Below are 21,849 nucleotides of genomic sequence, written 5' to 3'. Positions count from 1 at the left end.
TTTTTTTTTTTTTTTTTTTTTTGTTTTTTTTTTTTTGGCTTTTTCGAGACAGGGTTTCTCTATAGTTTTGGAGCCTGTCCCGGAACTAGCTCTTGTAGACCAGGATGGTACAGTTCCTTTTCAATGCAATTGTGTTGTACAATCTGCCTTGGGAAACACAAACAAATGACCCCAAATAGGCACCTATGGTAGACCAAGGAAAACAAACCTTCGTGTCTAGCTACATGAATGAGTGGGTTTATTAGGGTGAGTGTAACTTACAGGAGCACTGATCACTCAATGGCAGCTGCATCACTGAATCAGCCTCCCTCAGCAGGGCACTGATTCACCACAGCTGCAGCCACGGAGCCCCCTGCAGGATTGGCAGCTCAGCTGCTCTGAAATCTCCCCACCAGGAATGCTTACTGGTTATATAATGTTGAGAAAAGAATCATGACCCTTTTAACGTTCTGTATTTTTAAGACATTCTTTTTTATTTACCTTTGGAGACTCTCTTTATATTTAAAATGTGTCTGTATGTGTGCTATGCGTGTTCCCATGTGTGTTGACATATCAGACTTATGTTGCTCTCCTTCCACAATTAATTTCTACCTTTTTCATCTAGAAAGATCTCTCAATCCTACCCACTACTTGGTAGTCTATACAATCTAGCTAGCGAACTTGCTGCATGGTTCCACATTCTCTGGTTTTTGAGTGTGGGATTATGAGGTGGCTGCCACATCCATTCAATATTCATGCGCATTCTGCAGATTGCTGGTTCTCATATCTGCATGGCAAGTGCCTTATGTGTGTGTGTGCTTGTGTGTATCTTTGTGTGTGTATGCAGTCGCACACATGCTCATGCAGCACGCATACACACAAGTAACTGTAGATGCCTGGTAAGGTTAAAGACTTTGGAAACCTCTGAAGCTCTGGGGCTTTGAGTAGTTTCCCAGTGTGGGTGTACAGTGACAGTTAAAGTTCAAAGGGTCAGACAGTTAAAGTTCAAAGTGTCAGCCTACTAGGAGGTAACTCGCTGATGAGTGAATCCCAGATAGGATAGGCCCTGAGACCCCAGACCCCAGAATGTCTTTTGCTTCTGCTGTGCCTTTATATATTTGTGGGGCTGTCTTTCTCTGGTATTTTATATGGTGTGGATGGGTGTGGGTAGATCTCCACTGGCTATAATGTAGTGTGTTTATCTCATGAAAACATCCTGCTTTTCTGGGTATTTTACCTGTGGGTTATTATGAAGATGATTTCTTCCTAAGCTGTACTGTCTAAATGATAATAATAGTGTCAGTTTAAATAGAGCTTTGATGATTAAAAATAAAACAAGGAAGTGTTGCACAGCTAGGAACACATGAGTTTCTACTGAGGAGCCAAATAGACTGTGGTTTAAGTTAATGATTAAAAAAATCAGTTGAGTCCCAGTAGCCTGACTAGTTTAAATTCTTTTAATCTTAATGTTGGGAGATGTGTTCTCAGGTTTCTGGGTGCACAGCTGAAACAGGCTTTGAAAATAACTTAAAGTTAGACTAAGATGTTTCTGTTAAATAGTTTTAAGGAGAAAAACACAGGAAGACAACTAAGACTCCTTCTGGAGTCTTTGGTGGAGTTGAAGAATAAATAGATAGTTATAGTTTTCCTTAGTTATGATAAAAGATAAAATAGATATAAATATTGTAACTGTAATTCTTGCTTGATAACTGTTTTGTTATATGTAATTTTAATATATTAAAGTGAAAGCCTTTCTTTTTTGTTTAAACAGAAAAAGGGGAAATGGAGGGCCTTCTGTCTATGAGTTACTTTCATTGGTCAAATAAAGAAACTGCCTTGGCCTTTTGATAGGACGGCAGCTTAGATAGGCAGAGTAGACAGAACAGAATGCTGGGAGAAAGGAGGAGAGACAGAGAGCCACCACCATGAAGCTGCCAGGTCAGACATGCTGAATCTTTCCTGGGTAAGCCACAAGCTCGTGGTAACATACAGATTATTAGAAATGGGTTAAATCAATATATGAGAGTTAGCCAAAAACGGGCTGGAGACAATGTGCCAGGCAATGTTTAAATGAATACAGTTTCTGTGTAATTATTTCAGGTGTAAAGTAGGTGGGAAGCAGCCCGCTGCTCTCCTTTTACAGAATGGCCCCACGTTGGGCACCAAGTGTAAGTGTTGGTGTATTAGGTTAGTACACTAAATAACCAGACCAGCTCAAAACAACAGATATAATTTAATAATTAAAAAACAGGGAAACTCGCGCTACCAGAGTGGAAGGTCCGAAGTCCAAATGGGTCCGGCAAGCACAGCATAGAGAGCACCTATCTACCCCGTTTTTCTACCTGGGCTCCAGGCGGACACACCCTAGCCAGATGTGATTGGCTGAGCTCCTCCATCCCATTTTAACAATACAGCATAATGGCTCCTGCCTTCCAAATGAAGTCAGGCAGGTTCCTGATTCAGTCCTTGACTTACGTGTATCTGTCAACTCCTTGAGAGAGGACTGTCTTAAATGAGGTCATTAAGTAGCAATGATGCTAGAGTTGTTTGTCTGACAGTGAATGACACATTGTGGAGCACAGGTCTTGATTATGATGACCAGTAGATGTAACATTAGAGGGCTGATGAAGTAGGGGGACCATCTTAGCCAAATTGGCCAGTGAAAACTTGTTTGGGAGATTTTGTCTATTTCTTTATATGATGATCAATTTGGTTGTCAATAGTATGAAAAAAATATCAGCGATATTAAATAGCACACTCCAGTAAATTGTTGACAACCAAGATAATCTTGGTTTGAGTAACAGGAAGTCTATAGTATCTCAATTTTGTAGAACAGTTGTCTCAATCTTCTCATTTCTTGATTAATGTTGGCGAATATTACTGCTGCAATATTAGCAGCTTTTGAAATTAGACAGGCTATTTTAGAAACCTCTTGCTGTAATCCAACAAGTCCTAGGATTGGTTTTTAAAAAAAAAATGCCACAGTGGCAAAAAAAAAAAAAGTGGAATCTAATAAATGTAAGGAATCATTGCAATTTTCAGGAAGAGTTCTTGTGATTCTATTAACCGATGAAGCAGGATCCCCAAAGCAGGCAAAGTGGCAGGATACAAGGTCAATACACAAAAACAAGTAGCCTTATTATATACATATGACAAACAATCTGAAATAGAAATTGGGGAAGCAATCCCATTCAAAATAGTTTTACCAAAAAAGAAAAAAAGAAAAGAAAAAATGCCTTGGAATACACCTAACCAAGTCCATGGAAGACTTTACAATGAAACAGAAACATGTAAGAAATGCGCTAAAGAGACACAGAGAGATGGAAAGATTCCCCATGCCTATGGATTAGAAGAACCAATATTGTAAAAATGGCTGTTTTATTGTAAGAAACCTACAGAGTCAATGAAATCCCAATGAAAACTCTCCTGCCTTTCTTCACATAAATAGAAAAACATTGTAAAATTCACATGGAAGTAAAGACACCCCTGACAGTCAAAAAAATCACGAGTAAAAAGTGTATTGTTGGAGGTTATGCCATGCCTGTTTTCAAGTTACCCTACAGAGCCATAGAAATAAAGACAGCATGATACTGGCACAAAAACAGACTCAGATCTATGCTACAGAGTAAAGGACCCAGCTACAAGGTCATAAACTACAACCATCTGATTTTCAACAAAATCACAAAAGAAAAATCAATTGAAGAAAAGGGTATCTTCAACAAGCAGTGCTGGGAAATTGGACAGTTACATGTAGGACAACAAAATTAGATTCTTGTATCTCACCCTGCACAAAAATCTACCCCAAATAGACCAAGGACCTCAACATAAAACCAGACACTGCAAATTTATAGGAGAAAACATAGAGTCCACTTAAGACAGAGGCATAGGCAAGGACTTTTTGGATCACATTCTTATAGCTCAGTAAATAAGGGCAATAATGAGTAATTGGGAACTCATAAAACAAAAATATTTTGTATAAAAAATTGTCAGAAATTGGGAGCATAGGGACCTTGGTAGAGGGTTGAAGGGGGGGGGCGGCAGAGGCAGGAAGGGGAACAGAGAAAAATGTAGAGCTCAATAAAATTCAATAAAAAAGTTGTCAGACAAAGAAGAAACACACTAAAGAATGGGAGAAAACTTTGCCAGTTATAAATCTGATAGAAAATTAGCTACAATGTATAAAGATTTTTAAAGTAAACACTAGGAAAACAAACAACCCAATAACAAATGTGCCATGAAATGGAACAGAGAATTCTCAAAAAATTAAAAAATGGCTAATTAGCATTTGAAAAAGTATGTAACATCACTGGCCTCAGAGATATGCAAATTAGAACTACTGAGGGGCTGCAGACCTAATGTCTGTCTCCCATTGTGGGGCTGCTTTCTATCCCTCTATCTTGTATGCACTTGAGAAAAAAGTATCCCCAGTCTTGCTTGTCCTGTGCAGTCCACAGTCAGCTCAGCATCCTCTGAGGAGCCAGAGCCTCTCTGCTGTGCTAACTGCCCTGTCCAGGCTCACTTAGGCTAGTGCTGTGAGATGCCTCAGCAGGTAAAGGTCCTGACCAACAAGCCTGCATTACTGAGTTAGATGCTCTGAACCCTCATGGTGGAAGGATAAAACTGACTAAGCAAGTTCTCCTCTGGCCTCCACATGCACCAGTAAGTTAAATAAAATAAATGCTTTAAATAAAGAATTTCAAATGTCCTTAAGGAATTCAAATTAATTCTGACTTACTATTAATGACTTAAAAAATATGTGATTATTGGTTTGCTACATACAATTATGTTGAACATTGAAGAACCTATTTCATTTACATTACCTGTCAAAATTATGATAATATGTAATCAACATCCAATCATTTTTTTGTTAGACGGGCAAATACGGCAATTAAATTATAAATTCAGAATTTCAGAATAGTCAGACTATTGTCTTACTTAAATCTAAAAGCTTTCACAAGGTGAGATGCATAGTTTAGTGATAAAATGCTTGCCTAGCATCTACAAGGCCTGGGTTGGAGCCCTAGCCTTACGAGTAATTGAATAAACAGGCTATTGTATAATTAACTCATTTGTTTAAACAGTATGTATTTGTATTCTTATATAATAAGATTAAAATAATCTGAATGTTAAAAAAATTATTTGGAGATTATACCTCATCCCATGCCCAAAGCCTAAGATAAGACAAAACAAAAAAAACAACCACAAATCCTATCAAGAACATGAGGAAAGAGTAACACTTATCCATGGTCAGTAGCTGTGGCTGACATGAGTTTGAACTAATTTTTGAGTATGTCTCTCTCAGGACAACTTTGGCATCTTCAGTCACTGTGTCAAGGAGAAGAAATTGTAAGTAAAAGGTTTTCCTAAAGTAGAGACCTGTAGCCAAGAGCCCACCATTAACTGAGGCAAATCTCTCCAAATATTTCAAAAGTTTTTCTTCTAATGTTTCCCTTTTCTTAGTTTCCAACAAATAAGGAGATTTAATGATTTTTTTCAGTTGTTCAACAGGCACTTGCGAATCCTTAGCAATGGCTTCCAGGGATGCATCATCTACTCCAAAGAGGACTCGGTAGTGGTTTAATTTCTCCTTCACCTTCTCCACATCATCCCTGAGGATGCCCACTACAGGAACAGTAGCTAAGAGTCCAGTCTTGAAGGCTTCTAACCAGATAGTCTGCTGCAGAGACTTGTGCTTTTTGTCAATCGTTGCTTCTGTGATATTAGGCAAGGAAAGCATAAAATTGTGGCGCTTTTGAGCAGGAAGAGCCTTTACCAGTGTGTCCATCAGGACTGGAAAATCATAGTCAGATAAATGGCTGTTAGAAATCAAGAAAATCTCTGGTGCGTCCAAGCCATTTTCCTTTAAGGTATCTATATAGTAGTTTCGGATCTTCAACAGGATATTTTCCCTGTCAAAGGTACGTGCTTTGGATTTCTTCTCATTTTGTAAATCATCGTCCACCTTGGTTCTTACAAAGTAGTAATTCTTTTTCATGAATTTAATTGCTTTGGCAAGGTCTAGTTCAAGTTTTGTAAAACGTGTGGCAGAAACAATAATGAAAAAATCATACTCTTGGAAATTAACTTTCTCCAGATAATCTTTCGGTGGAAAGTTCATAGTTCCAACACCAGGCAGGTCCCATAGAGTCAAAGTTTTAATTTTGGGGTGTTTGTATGCAGATCTCCTCATAGTTGTCTCTACCACCCCAATGCCAGCTGCACCTTCGTCTTCAGGTCTTACCCCTCTCAGGGCATTGATCAAACTGGACTTCCCTGCTCCAGACTCTCCAGTGACAGCAACATTTATTGGGATGTTATCAATATTTTTTAATGCAGTACTGATTACAGAGTTTGCCCCCTGAATGTTTCCTTTTGTCAGTTGTAACTCAATTGAATCGATGGTTTCCTGGGGAATGATTTTGCTTTCTGTCTTAAACTTCTTGAAATATAAAGTGAAGCTGGACTCCAAATCTCCATGGCATTCTTCCTTAGAGGAGGACTTACCCATGGCTGTGGTGAAAAGGGGCCCTGAAAGAAAGAGGGGAGAGTAAGTTGCAAGAGATTGAAGATGCCTTTGAGCTTAGCTCTGCGTTCTCGGTGCTGCAGCTTCAGTGACGTTCTGATGTTAACCAGTTCCCGTGTATTTGTGCTTTCTTTTCTGTCAACAAGATACAAACTATAGTCCTTCTGGAGGAGAACTTCTCATCTGAGGAATTGCCTCCATCCGACTGAACTGGGGGCACACCTATGAGGCATTTTCTATACTGAGGATTGATATGGGATTTCCCGGTCCACAGTGGGTGGCACACCCTTGGACAGGTGGTCCTGGGTAATTTAAGAAAGCATTATTTAACTGTAGTTGGACTTTTTCATGGAGACTACCACCTCCCCAATTATGACATGGGGACTTATTGTTAGTTATAAAAGTTCATCCAATAGCTTAGGCTTGTTTGTAACTAGCTCTTGTACCTTAAATTAACCCCATATCTTTTATCTACATTCTTTTATGTGGCTCAGTTACCTTTACTCTTTACTGTCATGCTGCTTCCTTTTATCTGCTGGTGGCTCTTCCTTTCTTCCTCTCAGAGTTCTCTCTCTCTCTCTCTCTCTCTCTCTCTCTCTCTCTCTCTCTCTCCCTCCCTCCCTCGCTGTCCTAGCTATCTCTCCTGCCTAATTAATGGCCATAGAGCTTTTTATTAAACCAATCAGAAGGTGCCTTGCAAAGATACATCTTTACAATGTACAAAAAAAAATTATTCCACAACTTTAAACTATGGAGAGCAAGTCAGTAAACAACATTCTCCCATAGTTCCTGCCTATATTCCTCAGGGTTTCTGCCATGGCTTTTTTCAACAATGGACTGTGTTCAGAATGTGTAAGACCCCAAAACTGTTTTCTTTTCAAAACGCTTTTGGTCACGGTGTTTATAAAAGAAATAGAAAGGAAAGTAGAAAAATTTCTACTAGCTCTCAGTTAAACCCTCAAATGTGGAAAAAGGAAAACTTAAGTAAAGCAAGGGAAAATAATATAAAAAGATACACAAGTCCTTTAGCCAGTTTCAACAAGTATAAAAACATGAACATCTTTGTAGTGTCTAAACTAACTGCAAAATTCTATATGAAATCATATGTTTTCTCCATCTGCGCACAGTTCCTCCAGTGTGTGCCTTCAAAATTAATGGAAATTTAATCAATACATGCTTGGTTTTACACTCTGAAAAATAAGTAACAATGTTCAGCGAGTCCGGTTTTATCCCAGGCTTTTTCAGATCCAGGCCAGCTGGCCTTGGTGAGTTCCCGATAGAACATCCCCATTGTCTCAGTGTGTGGGTGCACCCCTCGCGGTCCTGAGTTCCTTTTAAACCTTCCTACCAGTGCCTATTACTTCTCCTCTCCTGCTGGTCCCACCCCATGGCCACATAGTAATACAAAACCTCTGTGGGTGTTCCCAATGGAACACTCATATTTGAACAGTGATAGCGAACATCCACAAATGAGAGGAATGAAACAATGTTTATCTTCCTGGACCAGTTTTACCTCACTCAGAATGATGATTCCAGCTCCATCCACTTTCCCTTAAGTTTTATTTTGCTTAATAGATGAGAAATATTTGATTCTGTAGTCGTGCCATGTTGTCATTATCCTTTCCTCAGTTGATGCTGTCTAGGCTGTTCCCATTTCCCATCTAGAAATATCTTTCTAGATATGAATGAACATGAATGAGGAAGTACCTCTCTGTAGTTGAATACAGAGTCCTTTGCCCTGGAGTGACACAGCTGGATCTTGTGTTAAATCTATTTTCACTGTCTGTGGGTCTTCCTCACCTTAGTGGCTTTACCAGTTTACCCTTCCACCAGCAGTGACTGAGTGCTCTCCTTTCCACATATCCACAGGGCTCAGAAACCTTCTTTATAATTTGGGGAGGCAGTCTACAGCTTATTGACAATATATGCATATTAAACAGCCCTCTGTGGATGGATGTTGAGAGAAGTGTACAGTTCCCAACTCTTAAATTCTTCTCCAGCATGTTGTTTGCCTGTTTGCTGCCATAGTCATGACGTTCATGGACTGACCCTCTGATTCTCTAAGCAAGCACCCAATTAGATGTCTTTTTTTAATATGCTGCCTTGGTCGTGGTGTCTATTCACAGTCAAAGATAATAATCTAAGACACTGATTTCAAGTTATACTAGTAAAAATAGCATGGTCCTATCAAAAACACATAACTATCAATGGACTAGGACCAGGAGCCTAGGTATAAATCTGCATACCTACAGTCACCTGATTTTTGACATGTATGACAAAGATAAATACTGGAGAATATATACTGTCTCTAAGAAACTGTTGTGAAAACTAGATATTTAATGTGAAGAAATTGAAGCTACATTGCTATCACTCACCTTGTCCAAAATTCACTTTCAAATTAATCAAAGACTTCAAACTTACACTAACATTCTGCACCTTCTATTGCAAAATATAAGGAGTACATTTCAGAATATAGGCTCAGTTATGATCTTTCTGTATGGAACCTCTCTACACAGGGAATGCAGTCGTCAATCAAGAAGTACACCTACATGAAGTTAAAATGCTTACAAAGAGTGAAAGAAACTTTTATTCTAGTGTAACAGCATTCATGATAGGGAGAAAATCTTTAAAAGCATTAAATTAGTTAAAGGATTGCTGTAAAGAATATGCTAAAACATTTTTTAAAACCTCTAAGAAAGCAATTCAATTAAAATTGATTATGGCACTGACCAAAGCATTCTCGAAAAGAGAAACACAAACAAGAAATAATGAAGAGTGTGTTCAACATCCTAGCCATCAGGAAACCTCAAATTAAAACTACTTTGAGATTTCGTTGAACCCGAGTCAAAATAGCACCTTCATCCAGCAACTGCTGGAAGCAAATACAGAGATCTACTGGGCCGAGCTTCTGGAGACCAGCCTGATGGAGGGAGGAGCGATAATATGAGCAAAGGGGTGAAGACCATGATGGGGATACCCACAGAAACAGCAGACCTGAGTTATAAGAGCTCACTGGCTCTGGACTGATAGCAGGGAACCTGCATAGGACCAAACTTGGTCCACTGAATGTGGGTGGCAGTTGTACGGTCGGGCAGTCAGTGGGATCACTGACAGTGGCACCAGGATTTACCCCTAGTGCTTGGACTAGCCTCTTGGGGCACTTTCTCTTTGGAGGGATACCTTGCTCAGCCTAGATATAGGGGAGAGGACTCCCCACGGGAAGCCTTATCATTTCTGAGGAGTGGATGGGGGAGTGGAGGGAAGGGTGGAGCATGAGGAGAGGAGGGAGTGGGAACGGGGATAGCTATGTAAAACAAGAAAAGAGTATATTTAAAAATTCTTAATATATATTGTTAAATATATATTAAATATACTAAATGATTTGTTGAATTTGTGTAGGGAAAAAAGAAAACACACAAGACTCTGGCCAGGGAAGCAGGTGGGCTAACTGTTGATCTTCACCTTTCCCTCCCCTTCTCCAAATGCCGAAAAGAAAAACAAAACAAAAAACAGGCCTTTTAGGGATATTAAACAAAATGTAAATAGCAGATTACAATAAGACTAAATACAATCCCTCATATCAATGATATATGAGGCTTCCCAGCAGGAGTAAAAGGGTTCCAAGTGCAGGCAAAAGAGTCAGAGACGCCCCGACTCCCGCTGTTAGCAGTCCCACACGAAGTGAAGAAACACCTTAATGGAGGGTATTGTGGTCGATCTTAATGTCAACTGATCACAAATTAGAACCACTTCTTCGGAAACCTCAGCTGAAGAAGTTTTCTGATTCTCTTGGTTGGTGATGGAAGACCCACCCAGATGACAAGGATACAGCAGGGGGATCAATCCCTTGCCTTGGGCTGGCTTGGCCTTTCCTCTAACTGCAGGTTGATTAACTCTGTCTCTACTGCTGGTTCCATCGTTGTTATCAGAACAAGCACTTCCAGGAATCCCTCCGGACTCTGGACCCTGCAGAAAGCTTTCAGATTTTCTGTGCCAGATTGGGACTGTGGAGGTACTCTGCCTTGTGCCTGAGCAGTCATGTGATTGCTGGTCTGCCTAGTGAGAGACACTCATTGTGGGGTTCCCCTGACTGCTGAGGCACGCCCCCTCAAGCATTGAGCAATTAGTAAGTTCTCAGCCTCTTAGCTGGTTCCAGCTGTTGATACCATTTCAATGTAAGCTGTCTAATATATTGTTGTGTGTTAAGTACATATTATACACGTACTCACTCCACTGAATCTCATCCTTCAGAGAACCCTGACTAATACCAAGGGGGTTGGAAGAGCAAGAGCGATATGAAGAGTGGAGGTGAATAATAGAGATGAGTTTCAGTGGGGAGGAGGGTGGGAGGGCAGAGGAGGAGGGAGTGGGGGAAGGAATCACTAACTGAGCATGTCTGAAAACACTGTACTGAATCCTACTACTTTATGTGTGCTTAAGGAGCTCAACTGGAGTTACTGTGTAGGAGTGAGTGGGTAATGTTCATTCAGGAAGATGAAGGTATCAAATGGAAGCTGAGTGCAAGATGGGGAATACCCATCCCTCACGTGGTGATCAGAGGTCCCAGAGATCCTAAACACCCCTGACATGGTGATCAGGGAGGTCCCAGAGATCCTAAACAATACAGGCTACTACTATTTCTCTTGATTCACCAGAACCCAGTGGTAAGATTCTATTGCTGAAGACACCATACATGGTAGTGATAGGATATAGAGAGTTTTTGGTACTGACCAGAAAGCTTCCTGCCTTCTAACGAGCACTCAGAGTTGGAGAGTCCTGTGCAGGCTGCTGAGGGAGAACGGTCATCAATATTCTTACCTGAGTGACCCCTGACTTTTTTCCAAGTCCAGTCCCCGTGGGAAGAACAATTAGATTCCTCTCCTGCAGAAATCTTGGCATCTAAATTGACTACTGTCCCATGTCCTCAAGACCCAAGGCCCTGCTCTGCCATTTCCAGCTTACTTCCCCTACCTTATACTTGGCTTTACAGAGATGAGTGACTGCCTTGTCCTTTAATCTCAGTGTTCAGTCACAGCTACAGCATGCCTGCCACTGCGGGTCTAAAATGCTGTCATGTTAGCAATGATGACTCATGTTGGAATAGAGTCCTGTTCGACCAAGTGTGAGTCTCTGGAGCATCCCTTTCCTATTAGAGCCACACCAGTGCTGTGCTCTGTTCCATGGGAATGAAGTTATTGCCACATACCTTCTCCTGGAAATGAGCTGCTGAGTCATTTTTAGAATCCAAGATTGTGTGTGTGTGTGTGTGTGTAAATATATATATGAGATCTGCACTCTCCTGTGCCACAGGAATAAATATGAGCCCGGGTCCTATGTGACATGGACCCTGAGCCAAGGACGCTCACTTCTGCAGCTCCAAACACATCTGCCTAGCTGCAGTTTCCATCCCAGTTGTACTGAGACTTTCAATACTAGAAGAATGACTGAGGGACAAAATGTAATGAATATATGGGGAACTGGAATAACCTAGAACATGTGGTGGTGACTTAGGCCAGGGAGGCTTTGACATGAACACAGTCATACCTAGTAGTGGGGAATCAATAGAGTGCTGGATTAGAGGCATGATCCACATTGACTCACTTGGAAGAGGAACTCTCAATTTGGAATTGCCTCTATCAGATCTGGTTGTTCATATGTCTGTTGGGGGCATTCTCTTAATTGATTAATTGATATAGGAGGAGCCAGCCCACTGTGGTGAGGCCCATCGCTAGGAATGTGGTCCTGGGTAAGAAAGCAGGGTGAGCGAGCCCCGGAGAGCAAGTCAGTAAGCAGTATTCCTTCCCAGTCTACTTCAGTTCCTGCCTCGACTTCCCTTGATGGTGGACTGTAACCTGCCAGTCAATGAAATCATTTCCTCCCTAGGTTCCATTTGGTTAGGTTTAATCACGTCATATGAATGCATATATTCCCTAAATGCAGCCTGTTCAGCCTGTGTAATCTTAGTTGTACGTATGCTCTCATGACTGACCATTTGGACTGGACAACCAATAGGTGTGCTCTGTCTGGGAAGATGGGCTCTCAGTTTCCATTTTTGGCTATAATTTTTCGTGTAGGATTGAGTCCTCACAGACTTTTCCTTGTCAAGTTTGACATGTTCATTGGTCATCCTTTCTCAGAGCACATCTAGGCAGTGAGACAATAGCCCACTAAGTCGAACTGGTGCTGCCCACATGCCGGTGGGTGAAGGTAGAATTCATGGGAACATGGGTGACTACCATGGGCCATCCCCTGAAAAAAAAAAAACTGACTCTCCTCCCTCAGCATCCATCAACTGCCTATGGCTCCTCTGATAAAAGGGGGGGGTTCCAATTCTCTTTCTCTTCAATGCTGGCTTGAATGTGTGTGGGTTGGTACCCAGCAACCACTGCTTCTGGGAGCTCATGACCACAACTGCCCTGCCATGCAAGGAAGACACTAGTGCACAACTTATCTGATCTCTGGCTTTGATGTTTTTTCTTCCTCTACTTTCCTGTGCTCTTTAGGCTTTGTGGGTGAAAGCTGTATGGTACAGATGTCCTATTTAAGGCTGGACAAGCCATGTTACCTTCTGTCAGCTGCCCTGAGCATCTATTCAGGGCTTTGCTTTTACTCAGTGGGAGAGACAGTGTGAGTACTCATATCTCACATTGCTTGTTAGAAGAACACTGACTCTATATAATTTAATTTATTGTTTTTAGTGAGCTATATATTTTTCTCCACTCCCCACCCTTCCACTCACCTCCCCTTCTGCCCTATCCCATGGTCACCATGCTCCCAATTTACTCAGGAGATCTTGTCTTTTTCTACTTCCCATGTAGATTAGATTCATGTACGTCTCTCTTAGGGTCCTCATTGTTGTCTAGGTTCCCTGGGATTGTGATTTGTAGGCTGGTTTTTCTTTGCTTTATATCTAAAAGCTACTTATAAGAGTACATATGATGGTTGTCTTTCTGAGTCTGGGTTACCTCACTCAAAATTATATTTTCAAGCTCCATCTATTGCCTGCAAATTTCAAGGTGTCATTGTTTCTTTCTGCTGTGTAGAACTCCATTGTGTAAATGTACCACATTTTCCTTATCCATTCTTCAGTCGAGGGGCATTAGGTTGTTTCCACATTCTGGCTATGACAAACAACAATGCTGCTATGAATATAGTCGAGCACATGTCCTTGTAGTGTGGTTGAGCATCCTTTGGATATATACCCAAAAGTGCTATTGCTAGATCTTGAGGTGGGTTGTTTCCTAATTTTCTGAGAAATCATCATAATGAAATCCAAAGCAGTTATACCAGTTTGCACTCCCACCAGCACTGCAGAAGTGTTACCTTTACCCCACATTCTCTCCGGCATAAGTTGTCATCAGTGCTTTTGATATTGGCCATTCTTACAAGTATAAGACAGAATCTCAGAGTTGTTTTGATTTGCATTTCTCTGATGGCTAAGGATATTGAACATTTCCTTAAGTGTCTTTTAGCCATTTAAGATTCCTCTGTTGAGAGTTCTCTGTTTAGGTCTGTATTCCATTTTTTTGTTGGACTATTTGTTCTTTTGATGACCAATATCTTGAGTTCTTTCTATATTTTGAAGATCAGCCCTCTGTCCGATGTGGAGTTGGTGATGATATTTTTTTCCATTTTGTCTTGTTGACTGTGTCCTTTGCTTTACAAAAGCTTCTCAGTTTCAGGAGGTCACATTTATTAATTGTTTCTTACAGTATCTGTGCCATTGGGGTTGTATTTAGGAAGTGGTCTCCTGTGCCAATGTGTTCAAGAGTACTTCCCACTTTCTCTTCTATAAGGATCAGTGTGGTTGGTTTTATTTTAAGGTCTTTAATCCATTTGGACTTGAGTTTTGTGCATGGGGATAGATGTGGATCTATTTTCATTCTTCTACATGTTGACATCCAGTTATGCCAGCACCATTTGTTGAATATGTTTTCTTTTTCCATTTTATATTTTAAGTGTCATTATTTTATTCTATTAATATTTATCTGATTTGGTTATGAGTTTTTCCATGGTTAGGATTTTTTTTTAGTTTTTTCTAATCTCTTGCTCTTCTCTCTTCCCCTCCATGACTTCTCCACTCTCTCCTTTTTTCCTTCATTTATTTAACTTTGTTTCTCAAATTTTTTCTCTTTCCTTGCCCCTTTCCTTTGTCACAAGGGGAAGAGAAAGAATAAAAGCTTCTTGCTCTGTTTAACACAGAGGCACTTTCTGCTTTTTTGGAGCTGGCATTGTTCCAACAGAAGCCCTTTATTTTGTTCCAAAAAGCAGCGCCAGGCACCTAAGCTGAGGGAGCAAGCAGCATTTGTGTCTGGCCACAGAACTGAGTACAAACAGCAGGAAGCCCCGTTTTTTTCCCTCTCCGTGTCCCAAGTCTCTATTAAGTCCAGATGCTTAAGCTTTTGTTTCTATTTCTAGAATCAGGAAAGGGGCACTGGGCAAAAGAAGGTGTTTGGGAACCAGTCATGAAAAGGGGGTTGAAGGAAAAAAATTCCAGAAGGTTGTCCAAGGCCAGCGGGGCTCAGCCCAAGCTAGATGCTCCCGCTCTTTCCATAAACAGGATGTACTTACCAAGAGCTTTGAAAAGTGTGGAATAGGCGGCTGCGCTGGTATAAAACTGTCCACTAGATGGAGCAAGCTTGAACCAGCTTTCACTAGCACGGGCGAGGCTTGGGAAATAGAGATTCTGCCGGCACCAAATAGCACACATCAGGCAGAAAAGGAAAAGAAAAAGAAGAAAACAAAACAAAAAAAATATGGCTGACCTCATCAGGTCAAAAAGAAATTAGTGTTTTCATAGGGGCATAATAATCAAAACTTCCAGAAGACCATTCAAAACCGCCATTCTCATGAAGACACAGCAAGGGCAATCAAAACATCTCTCAGAGAAACAGGAAGTTAAAAGACCTGTCAAATTTTGCTTTTAAAAAAAGTTGGTAAAATGAAAAAGACATATTACTGACTTAGAGAAAATATTTACAAATTAAAAACTCAGACCTTATGCTACTGAGAGAACTCAGTGGGGGGTGGGAGGGGAGCAGACCAGGCTCTCCTAGTAGCCTGACAGAGATCTAAGCCTTAGTTTCGGCTGACTGAAACGGGACAGATCTAAACCGAGAAACCACAGCCTTCTGCTGGCTCAGCAGACCCCAAGGACCCTCTGCTGGCTCAGCAGGCACCCACAGCCCCTTCTGTTGGCTCAGCAGGCGCCCCCCAGTCTCCTGATAACTAAAGACAGTTCTCCCTAGCCTAGCTGGAAGGTCCCTAACCACTAGGACCATCCATCAATCAGAACCCATACTAATCTTTCCTCCACCAATCAGCCCCAGATTAATCCCTTCCCTATGGAATTCCCCTAACGCCACTTAAAAGTGGCTTCTGATCTTCTTTGGGGGTTGCCAAGTGCCACCCCAACACTGGAATTAATAATAATAATAATGTGCTCTTATTATTGCATAAAGGACTGCTGGTCTTTTTTGGAGGCTTCTCTTGGACCCTAGCAGGGACTTTTGCTCAATTGTGTTCACAGCAGCATTATTTGTAATAGCCAGAACCTGGAAACAACCTAGGCGCCACTCAACTGAAGAATGGATAAAGAAAATGTGGTACATTTACACAATGGAGTACTACTCAGTGATTAAAAACAATGACCCTCGAAATTTGTGTGCAAATGAATGGAACTAGAAAAACCATTCTGAGTGAGGTAACCCAGATCCAGACAGACGAACATGGTATGTACTCCCTTATAAGTGGATATAAGACATAAAGCAAAGGATAATCGGCCTATAGTGCACGATCCCAGAGAAGCTAGAACCTTCATCCAGCAACTGATGGAAGCAGATAGAGACTTCCAAGCAAAGCACTAGGTCAAGCTTCCAGAGACCAGACCAAAAGAGGGAGAAGCGATAATATGAGCAAAGGGGGCAAGCCGGTGATGGTGATACCCACAGAAACAACTGACCTGAGCTAGTGGGAGCTCACTGACTCTTTTAAGCTTTCCTTGTTGCACACCTGTGTTGGATTAACATTTTAGGTATAGGTTGGCTTTATTGGTGGCCAACTGAAAAAAGCTGGGGGAACCTGCATAGGACCAAACTAGACCCACTAAGGCTTGGACAGTCTGTGCAGTCACTGGCAGTGGGACCAGGATTTATCCCTAATGATTGAACTGGCATCTTGGAGCACATTCTCTTTGGAGGGATACATTGCTCAGCCTAGATACAGGGGGGAGGGCCTTGGTCCTGTCTCAAAGTGATGTGTCAGACTTTGTTGATTCCCCGTGGGAATGCCTTACTCTTAAAGAGGAGTGGATGGGAGGGCAGAGGAGAGGTTGGGCAGGAAAAGAGGAGGGAGTGGCAACAGGAATAACTATATAAAATGAGAAAAGATTGTATTAAAAAATTCTTACATCAAAAAAAAAGAATCAGACCTTATGCACAACATATAAAGATTTCCTAAAACTCAATAGTAAAAAAACAAGCAACTCAATTTTCTAAACAGGGCTAAAATTTAAATAGACACATTAGCAAAAAGAAACACCGATGTCAACTAAGCACTTGACGATACAGTCACCATTGGGGAAATTCAAATTCAAAGTTCACGTATCTTCTAGATGGGGAAGGATTCCAAATGTGATTTAAGACACTTAGCAAGTATAACCTTGCCTCACACTGCTGGGAAATAGTGTGCCCGTCTTTGATAACATAAATTCCACATTACCCAGCATTCCTGATGCTAAGTACTTACCAAAGAAAAATAAAACGAGGCCGGTGAGATGGTTCAGCTGGTAAAGATATTTGCGGCCAAACCTAAACACCTCAGTTCAATCTCTGGGAACCACATGGTAGGAGAGAACCAATGTTAGCAGGTTGTCCTCTTACCTCCACCTATGTGCATTAATAAGCACTCACATAAATTAATTAATTAAGGAGAGATGAAATGTTACGTTCATATAAAACATTATACAGAGGGCTGGAAAGATGGTTCAGTGGGGCATAAGGACCTGCATTCAAATCTCAAGTGTGTACTGGTAACCCCTTACTGAGGGTTCCAGGGAAGGGATAGGAAGAGCCCAGAAACCTGCTGGACAGCCAGCCTGTCTAAAATGGAAAGCAGATCATTGAGAGACGCTGTGTCAGGGCAATGAGTTAGAGAACGACAGAGGGCAAATACACCAAGCCTTCTCTGCCCCCTGAATATTCACACATACTCACATGCATGCACCATACACAAATACAACACACACACAATTTAAAAAACCTCTGCATATGTAATGGTCATACGTTCCTTAATTCAGAAGAAGAATTTGAAAGCAATCCAAATACGCATCTGTTGGGTAAGCAGGATGCGGCACAAGCCTGTAACAGAACAGAAACCAGTGGATACATAGAATAAAGTACATCTGAATGCATACGCTTTCAAAGAAACAAGCCTCAAAGACACACACACACACTCCAACACTGACCTAGCATTCCAGAAAAGGCCAAACTACACTGTCCAAGAATAGATCAGTGGTAGCTCTAAATCAGGAAGACAGGCAATTCTACAGTCAGAAAGAGCACACGGTGTCTTAGGGTGGCAGAACTCCTCTGTTCCCCGCTTCCTCATCAAAGCCATGGGAACAGCTGTCCCTGATGGTCCCCCTACAACATTTGAAATCAACTCTTCCATACTTTCCCTGATGATGAGCTGAAACTGAGCCAAAAGAAACCTTTCCTCCTTCCCGCTGGGTCAGGTGCTTTGGTGACAGGGGTGTAACAGTACCCAACACCCAGCCCAAGTGGACAGGACACATACATTCCCCTGCCAGTCTCCCCCATGCCCCTTCAGCTTTTGCCTCTTTACTACAGTGCTCTCCCTGGGAAGCTTTGTTCTCTCTCTCTCTCTTTGGCTTCCTGGTAGCCTGCTCGGTCCTCAGCCCATGTGACTGGACCCTTCCTTCATATTGCATGGGCCTTTCCATCTCCTTGATTCTGTCCTTTTCTCCTCCGCCCCTTACACTCCTACTTAGCAACCTTCGGCCTCTAGACCTCACTCCACACTGTGTAGAGTGATCCTGGCCACTACACTGAGAACCGGATGAGCCCGCATTTGAGACAGGCTGACTGCAGTGGCCGGGCACAGAAACAAGGAGATCATGATGACAACGGTAGCCAGGATGAGGAGGACAGGATCACACTTCATATCTTCCAAACCATAACTACAACTGCAAAAAATCCTTCCAAGAAACTGCATCCTGAAGGAAGGGCCCAGAGCTCTGCGGGAAAGCTGCTGCCTAACATGAACAAAGCCCTGAACTGATACCAGAACTGAGAAAGTAAAACACAGCTGAGTTGAATCCTTTCACCTAGCTCTAAGTTCAGGTAGCTGTTCTTCAAAGAAAAACTCAGACATGCTCAGTGAGGCACTTTATTGGAAATTGGATGCATACATCAATGAAGTAAAATCAAAGTAAGCATCATTTGACACAATAACATCCTAATATCTATGCTATCTTATTACATAACAATAAATCCCAAGATGCCCCTGACTTGGGTATCAAAGGGCAAGCTTTGATGGTCTAGAAATATCTCCATATAAATATAAACCATAGCATCTAAAATAACCATCGCTGTTTTGAGTTGGGTTCAAGAGTCCTGGGAAATCTCGTAAAATAATAAGTACTTTAGATGGCTGCTGGAGCTACAAGGGTTGGGGATGTAGCTCAGTGGCAGAACATGGCCCTATGTTCTCCATTGACACAAGAAATTAACAAAAACATGAAGCTAACGATAACAAAGTTCAGACAGGAAAATTCTCTACTGTGTGATACATAAAGGGGCTGGAATGCTGGGCAGAAAACTCAGCCACCCTGCACTTCCAACACTGCTTGAGTGGCAAAGCTAACAGACGTGAGGCTCGATGCAGAAAGCAGGTCATCACGTCACCTCTTTTGGCATTGTTAAATTAAGGCAAAGCTCTCCTTCCGGTGACACAGGGCAGAAACTGGCAGAGAGGTTTTTGAAACTTGTGCTCATCTCTTTCCCCCGCCATACTAGCTCCCTCTCCCCAACTGAGAAAAATGGAAGAAGTGTCACAAAACGAAAAAGTTTGGTTTGCTGAGGATGGGGTACACTTTGCATCGTTTGGCGTGGAGAAGCACGGACTGGCCAAAGCTGCTCTTTCCCGGTCTCCCTCACCTCCTTCACCGTCAGCAGCTCCAAGGGTCTTTGGTTCTTCAAAGCATTTTATCGCACGGCACAACATCTGTGTGGCTTCACTGCTTATGAACAGCTGTCACCTCCGCTAAGTCCCATGGTTCTCAACCCTGTGAAGTAGGATGGAGGGATCATGACCCCTAGATGAACGCTAAGGAGCCTGGTACCCACAGAGTTAGGTCCCTTGATCAAATCCACACTGTTGGCCAGCTGCAGAATCAAAACTAAAATGCAAGTCCAACTCCTGAGTCTTTCTGAGAACAGTCTGGGGGAGACTTGTGTCCTTATCACGTGCCATCCCACTCTCAAGGGTCTCAGACAGCCCCATTGAGAACCGGATGAGTCCGCATTCGATAGATGATGACTGCAGTGGCCGGGCACAGAAACAAGGAGGTCATGATGACAACGGTAGCCAGGATGATGAGGACAATGGCCCAGATATCCAGGATGTGCTTGGGAAGCAGGACATCCACAGGTGACTGGCTGATCGCATCCATGTTGGCCCTGGAATGGACAGGAAAGGAGAGTCAGTTGTGTGCACCCTCTCCCTGCCTTCCTTCTAGGAAGGAGATTTCCAGGAGTCAGAGTTACTGTGATCAATCATTAGTGGTGATAATGGCATCATTTGCTGGGGCATCCTATTACCAAGAACTCTTCTTAATATTTTATTACATGTGAGTGTGCATGTAAGTGCACACTTCTACACTCATACGGTTGCCTGCAGATACCAAAAGATGATGTCAGGTTCCCTGCAGCTGAAGCTATAAGTGGTTATGAGCTGCCTGACCGGTATTCTGTGTCCTCTGCAAGAGCAGCAAGTGGTCTTAACCACAGTTATCTTTCCTGCCCATTAAGCAGGTCACTTTGTATCTATTAACTCATTATATCCCATTAACCACCAATCCAATGAAGAGGGAGTCCAATAACTGTTCATTTAATGTTTCTTAGTGTTTATCTTCAGTTATTACCATGATCCCCATATTCCATTGATTTAAAATGAAAATCAAACCATGTAGAGGTCATGAAGTAGGCCTAGAAAATAAACCCAGATAGATGGGGACTTTTTATGTTTATTGTTTAAACTACCACTCTGTTTCCCTCGTCCATAAAGTGATAATTCACTTTTTTTTGCTCTGTGTCCCATTGCTTATTCTTTTGGGGGTGTGAGGGAATATGTGTGTACAAATGCACATGAACATGTATGATGTCATTCCTCAGGTGTTATCCATCTTGCATTAGGGTGGGTTTTTTTTTTAATACATAGCCATATATTTTAATTGGGTGGGAAGTAAAAAAGAAAGACCCTATACTGGGCCTTATTCAAGGCATCTTTGGGTTCTACAGGGTTAAGGAAAGCAAGATATTCCTTAAGGAAAGATCTAGGTGACCCCTGGATTTGTATACTGTGGCCCCGCACAGCCTCTATCTCGACAGAAGCTAGTGTACTGTGTTCTGTAACCCTGGGGCAGGAAAAAGACCACTTTCATTCCTGCTTCTTAAAATTTTTGACAGCAACATGGTGACGGAGAAACACAAGCAAGAAAGGTGGCACACCAAGCTCTGTGGTGCAGATGGCAAAATGCATATCCATAATCACCGCAACCACTCAGTTCCAGCTACCAGTGTGCAAGGTGGTTTCCGAGTCGGGGTCTCTCACTGGGACCTAGGGCTTGTAGATTCAGTTTGGCAGACTACCAGCCAACTCCAGGGCTCTGCCTGTCTCTGCTCCCTGGCTCTGGAATTGTAAGTGTGCACCACCACACCCAGTTTTTTACACAGACAATGGGGATTAGACTAGGGCCCTGTTGTTCATGGCAAGCCCTCTACCAAACAAGGCAAGTCCCTTCTTTCCACAGAAGCCTGCCTACTTATTCCTTGTGGGTTCCTCGGGACACCCACCATGCACAAGGATGGGATTTGACCTTGGCATAGCATGGTGAATATCAATAGCCACACTGGGAATCTACAAGTGACTCAGACCGGTCCACCAAAGTCTTCTTCAGTACTTTTATGCACAAGCTCTTGGGAAAGGGTGAGGGTGGCTATCGAAAGGATGTATGTCTGGAAAGGGTGAGGCTGTTTTGTCCACAAGCAGAGCGCCTGGCTTAGAGTTAAACACAGGTGGAGCCTTGATAGTTATCACCTGATATC

At 42.1% G+C, this 21,849-nt stretch overlaps 2 protein-coding genes across 5 annotated transcripts in view; both read right to left on the bottom strand.

The window, feature by feature from the left end:
- LOC126511011 (interferon-inducible GTPase 1-like) overlaps window positions 1-6,506 on the bottom strand; it is a 100,290-nt gene extending 93,784 nt beyond the window's left edge. The window contains exon 1 of one of the 2 annotated variants that reach the window (XM_050157829.1): window positions 3,798-6,506. In XM_050157829.1, the coding sequence (XP_050013786.1) occupies window positions 5,126-6,487 (1,362 nt within the window). In that variant the 5' untranslated portion in view covers window positions 6,488-6,506 and the 3' untranslated portion in view covers window positions 3,798-5,125. Of the gene's footprint in view, window positions 1-3,371 lie in introns of both variants that reach the window. The other variant, XM_050157827.1, reaches the window with a different exon arrangement.
- Window positions 6,507-18,894: 12,388 nt separating this feature from the next.
- The window catches only part of Smim3 (small integral membrane protein 3), a 53,275-nt gene continuing 50,320 nt past the window's right edge, over window positions 18,895-21,849 (bottom strand). For all 3 annotated transcript variants that reach the window (XM_050157842.1, XM_050157841.1, XM_050157843.1), the window contains exon 2: window positions 18,895-20,202. In XM_050157842.1, the coding sequence (XP_050013799.1) occupies window positions 20,013-20,195 (183 nt within the window). In that variant the 5' untranslated portion in view covers window positions 20,196-20,202 and the 3' untranslated portion in view covers window positions 18,895-20,012. The remainder of the gene's footprint in view (window positions 20,203-21,849) is intronic.

The sequence above is a fragment of the Alexandromys fortis genome, unplaced genomic scaffold (assembly GCF_014885135.2).
Source record: "Alexandromys fortis isolate MF-2015 unplaced genomic scaffold, M_Fortis_MF-2015_v1.1 scaffold_94, whole genome shotgun sequence".
Classification (NCBI taxonomy): Eukaryota; Metazoa; Chordata; class Mammalia; order Rodentia; family Cricetidae; genus Alexandromys; species Alexandromys fortis.
Note: the sequence above shows the minus strand (reverse complement) of the source record. Positions and strands in the feature narration are given on the sequence as shown.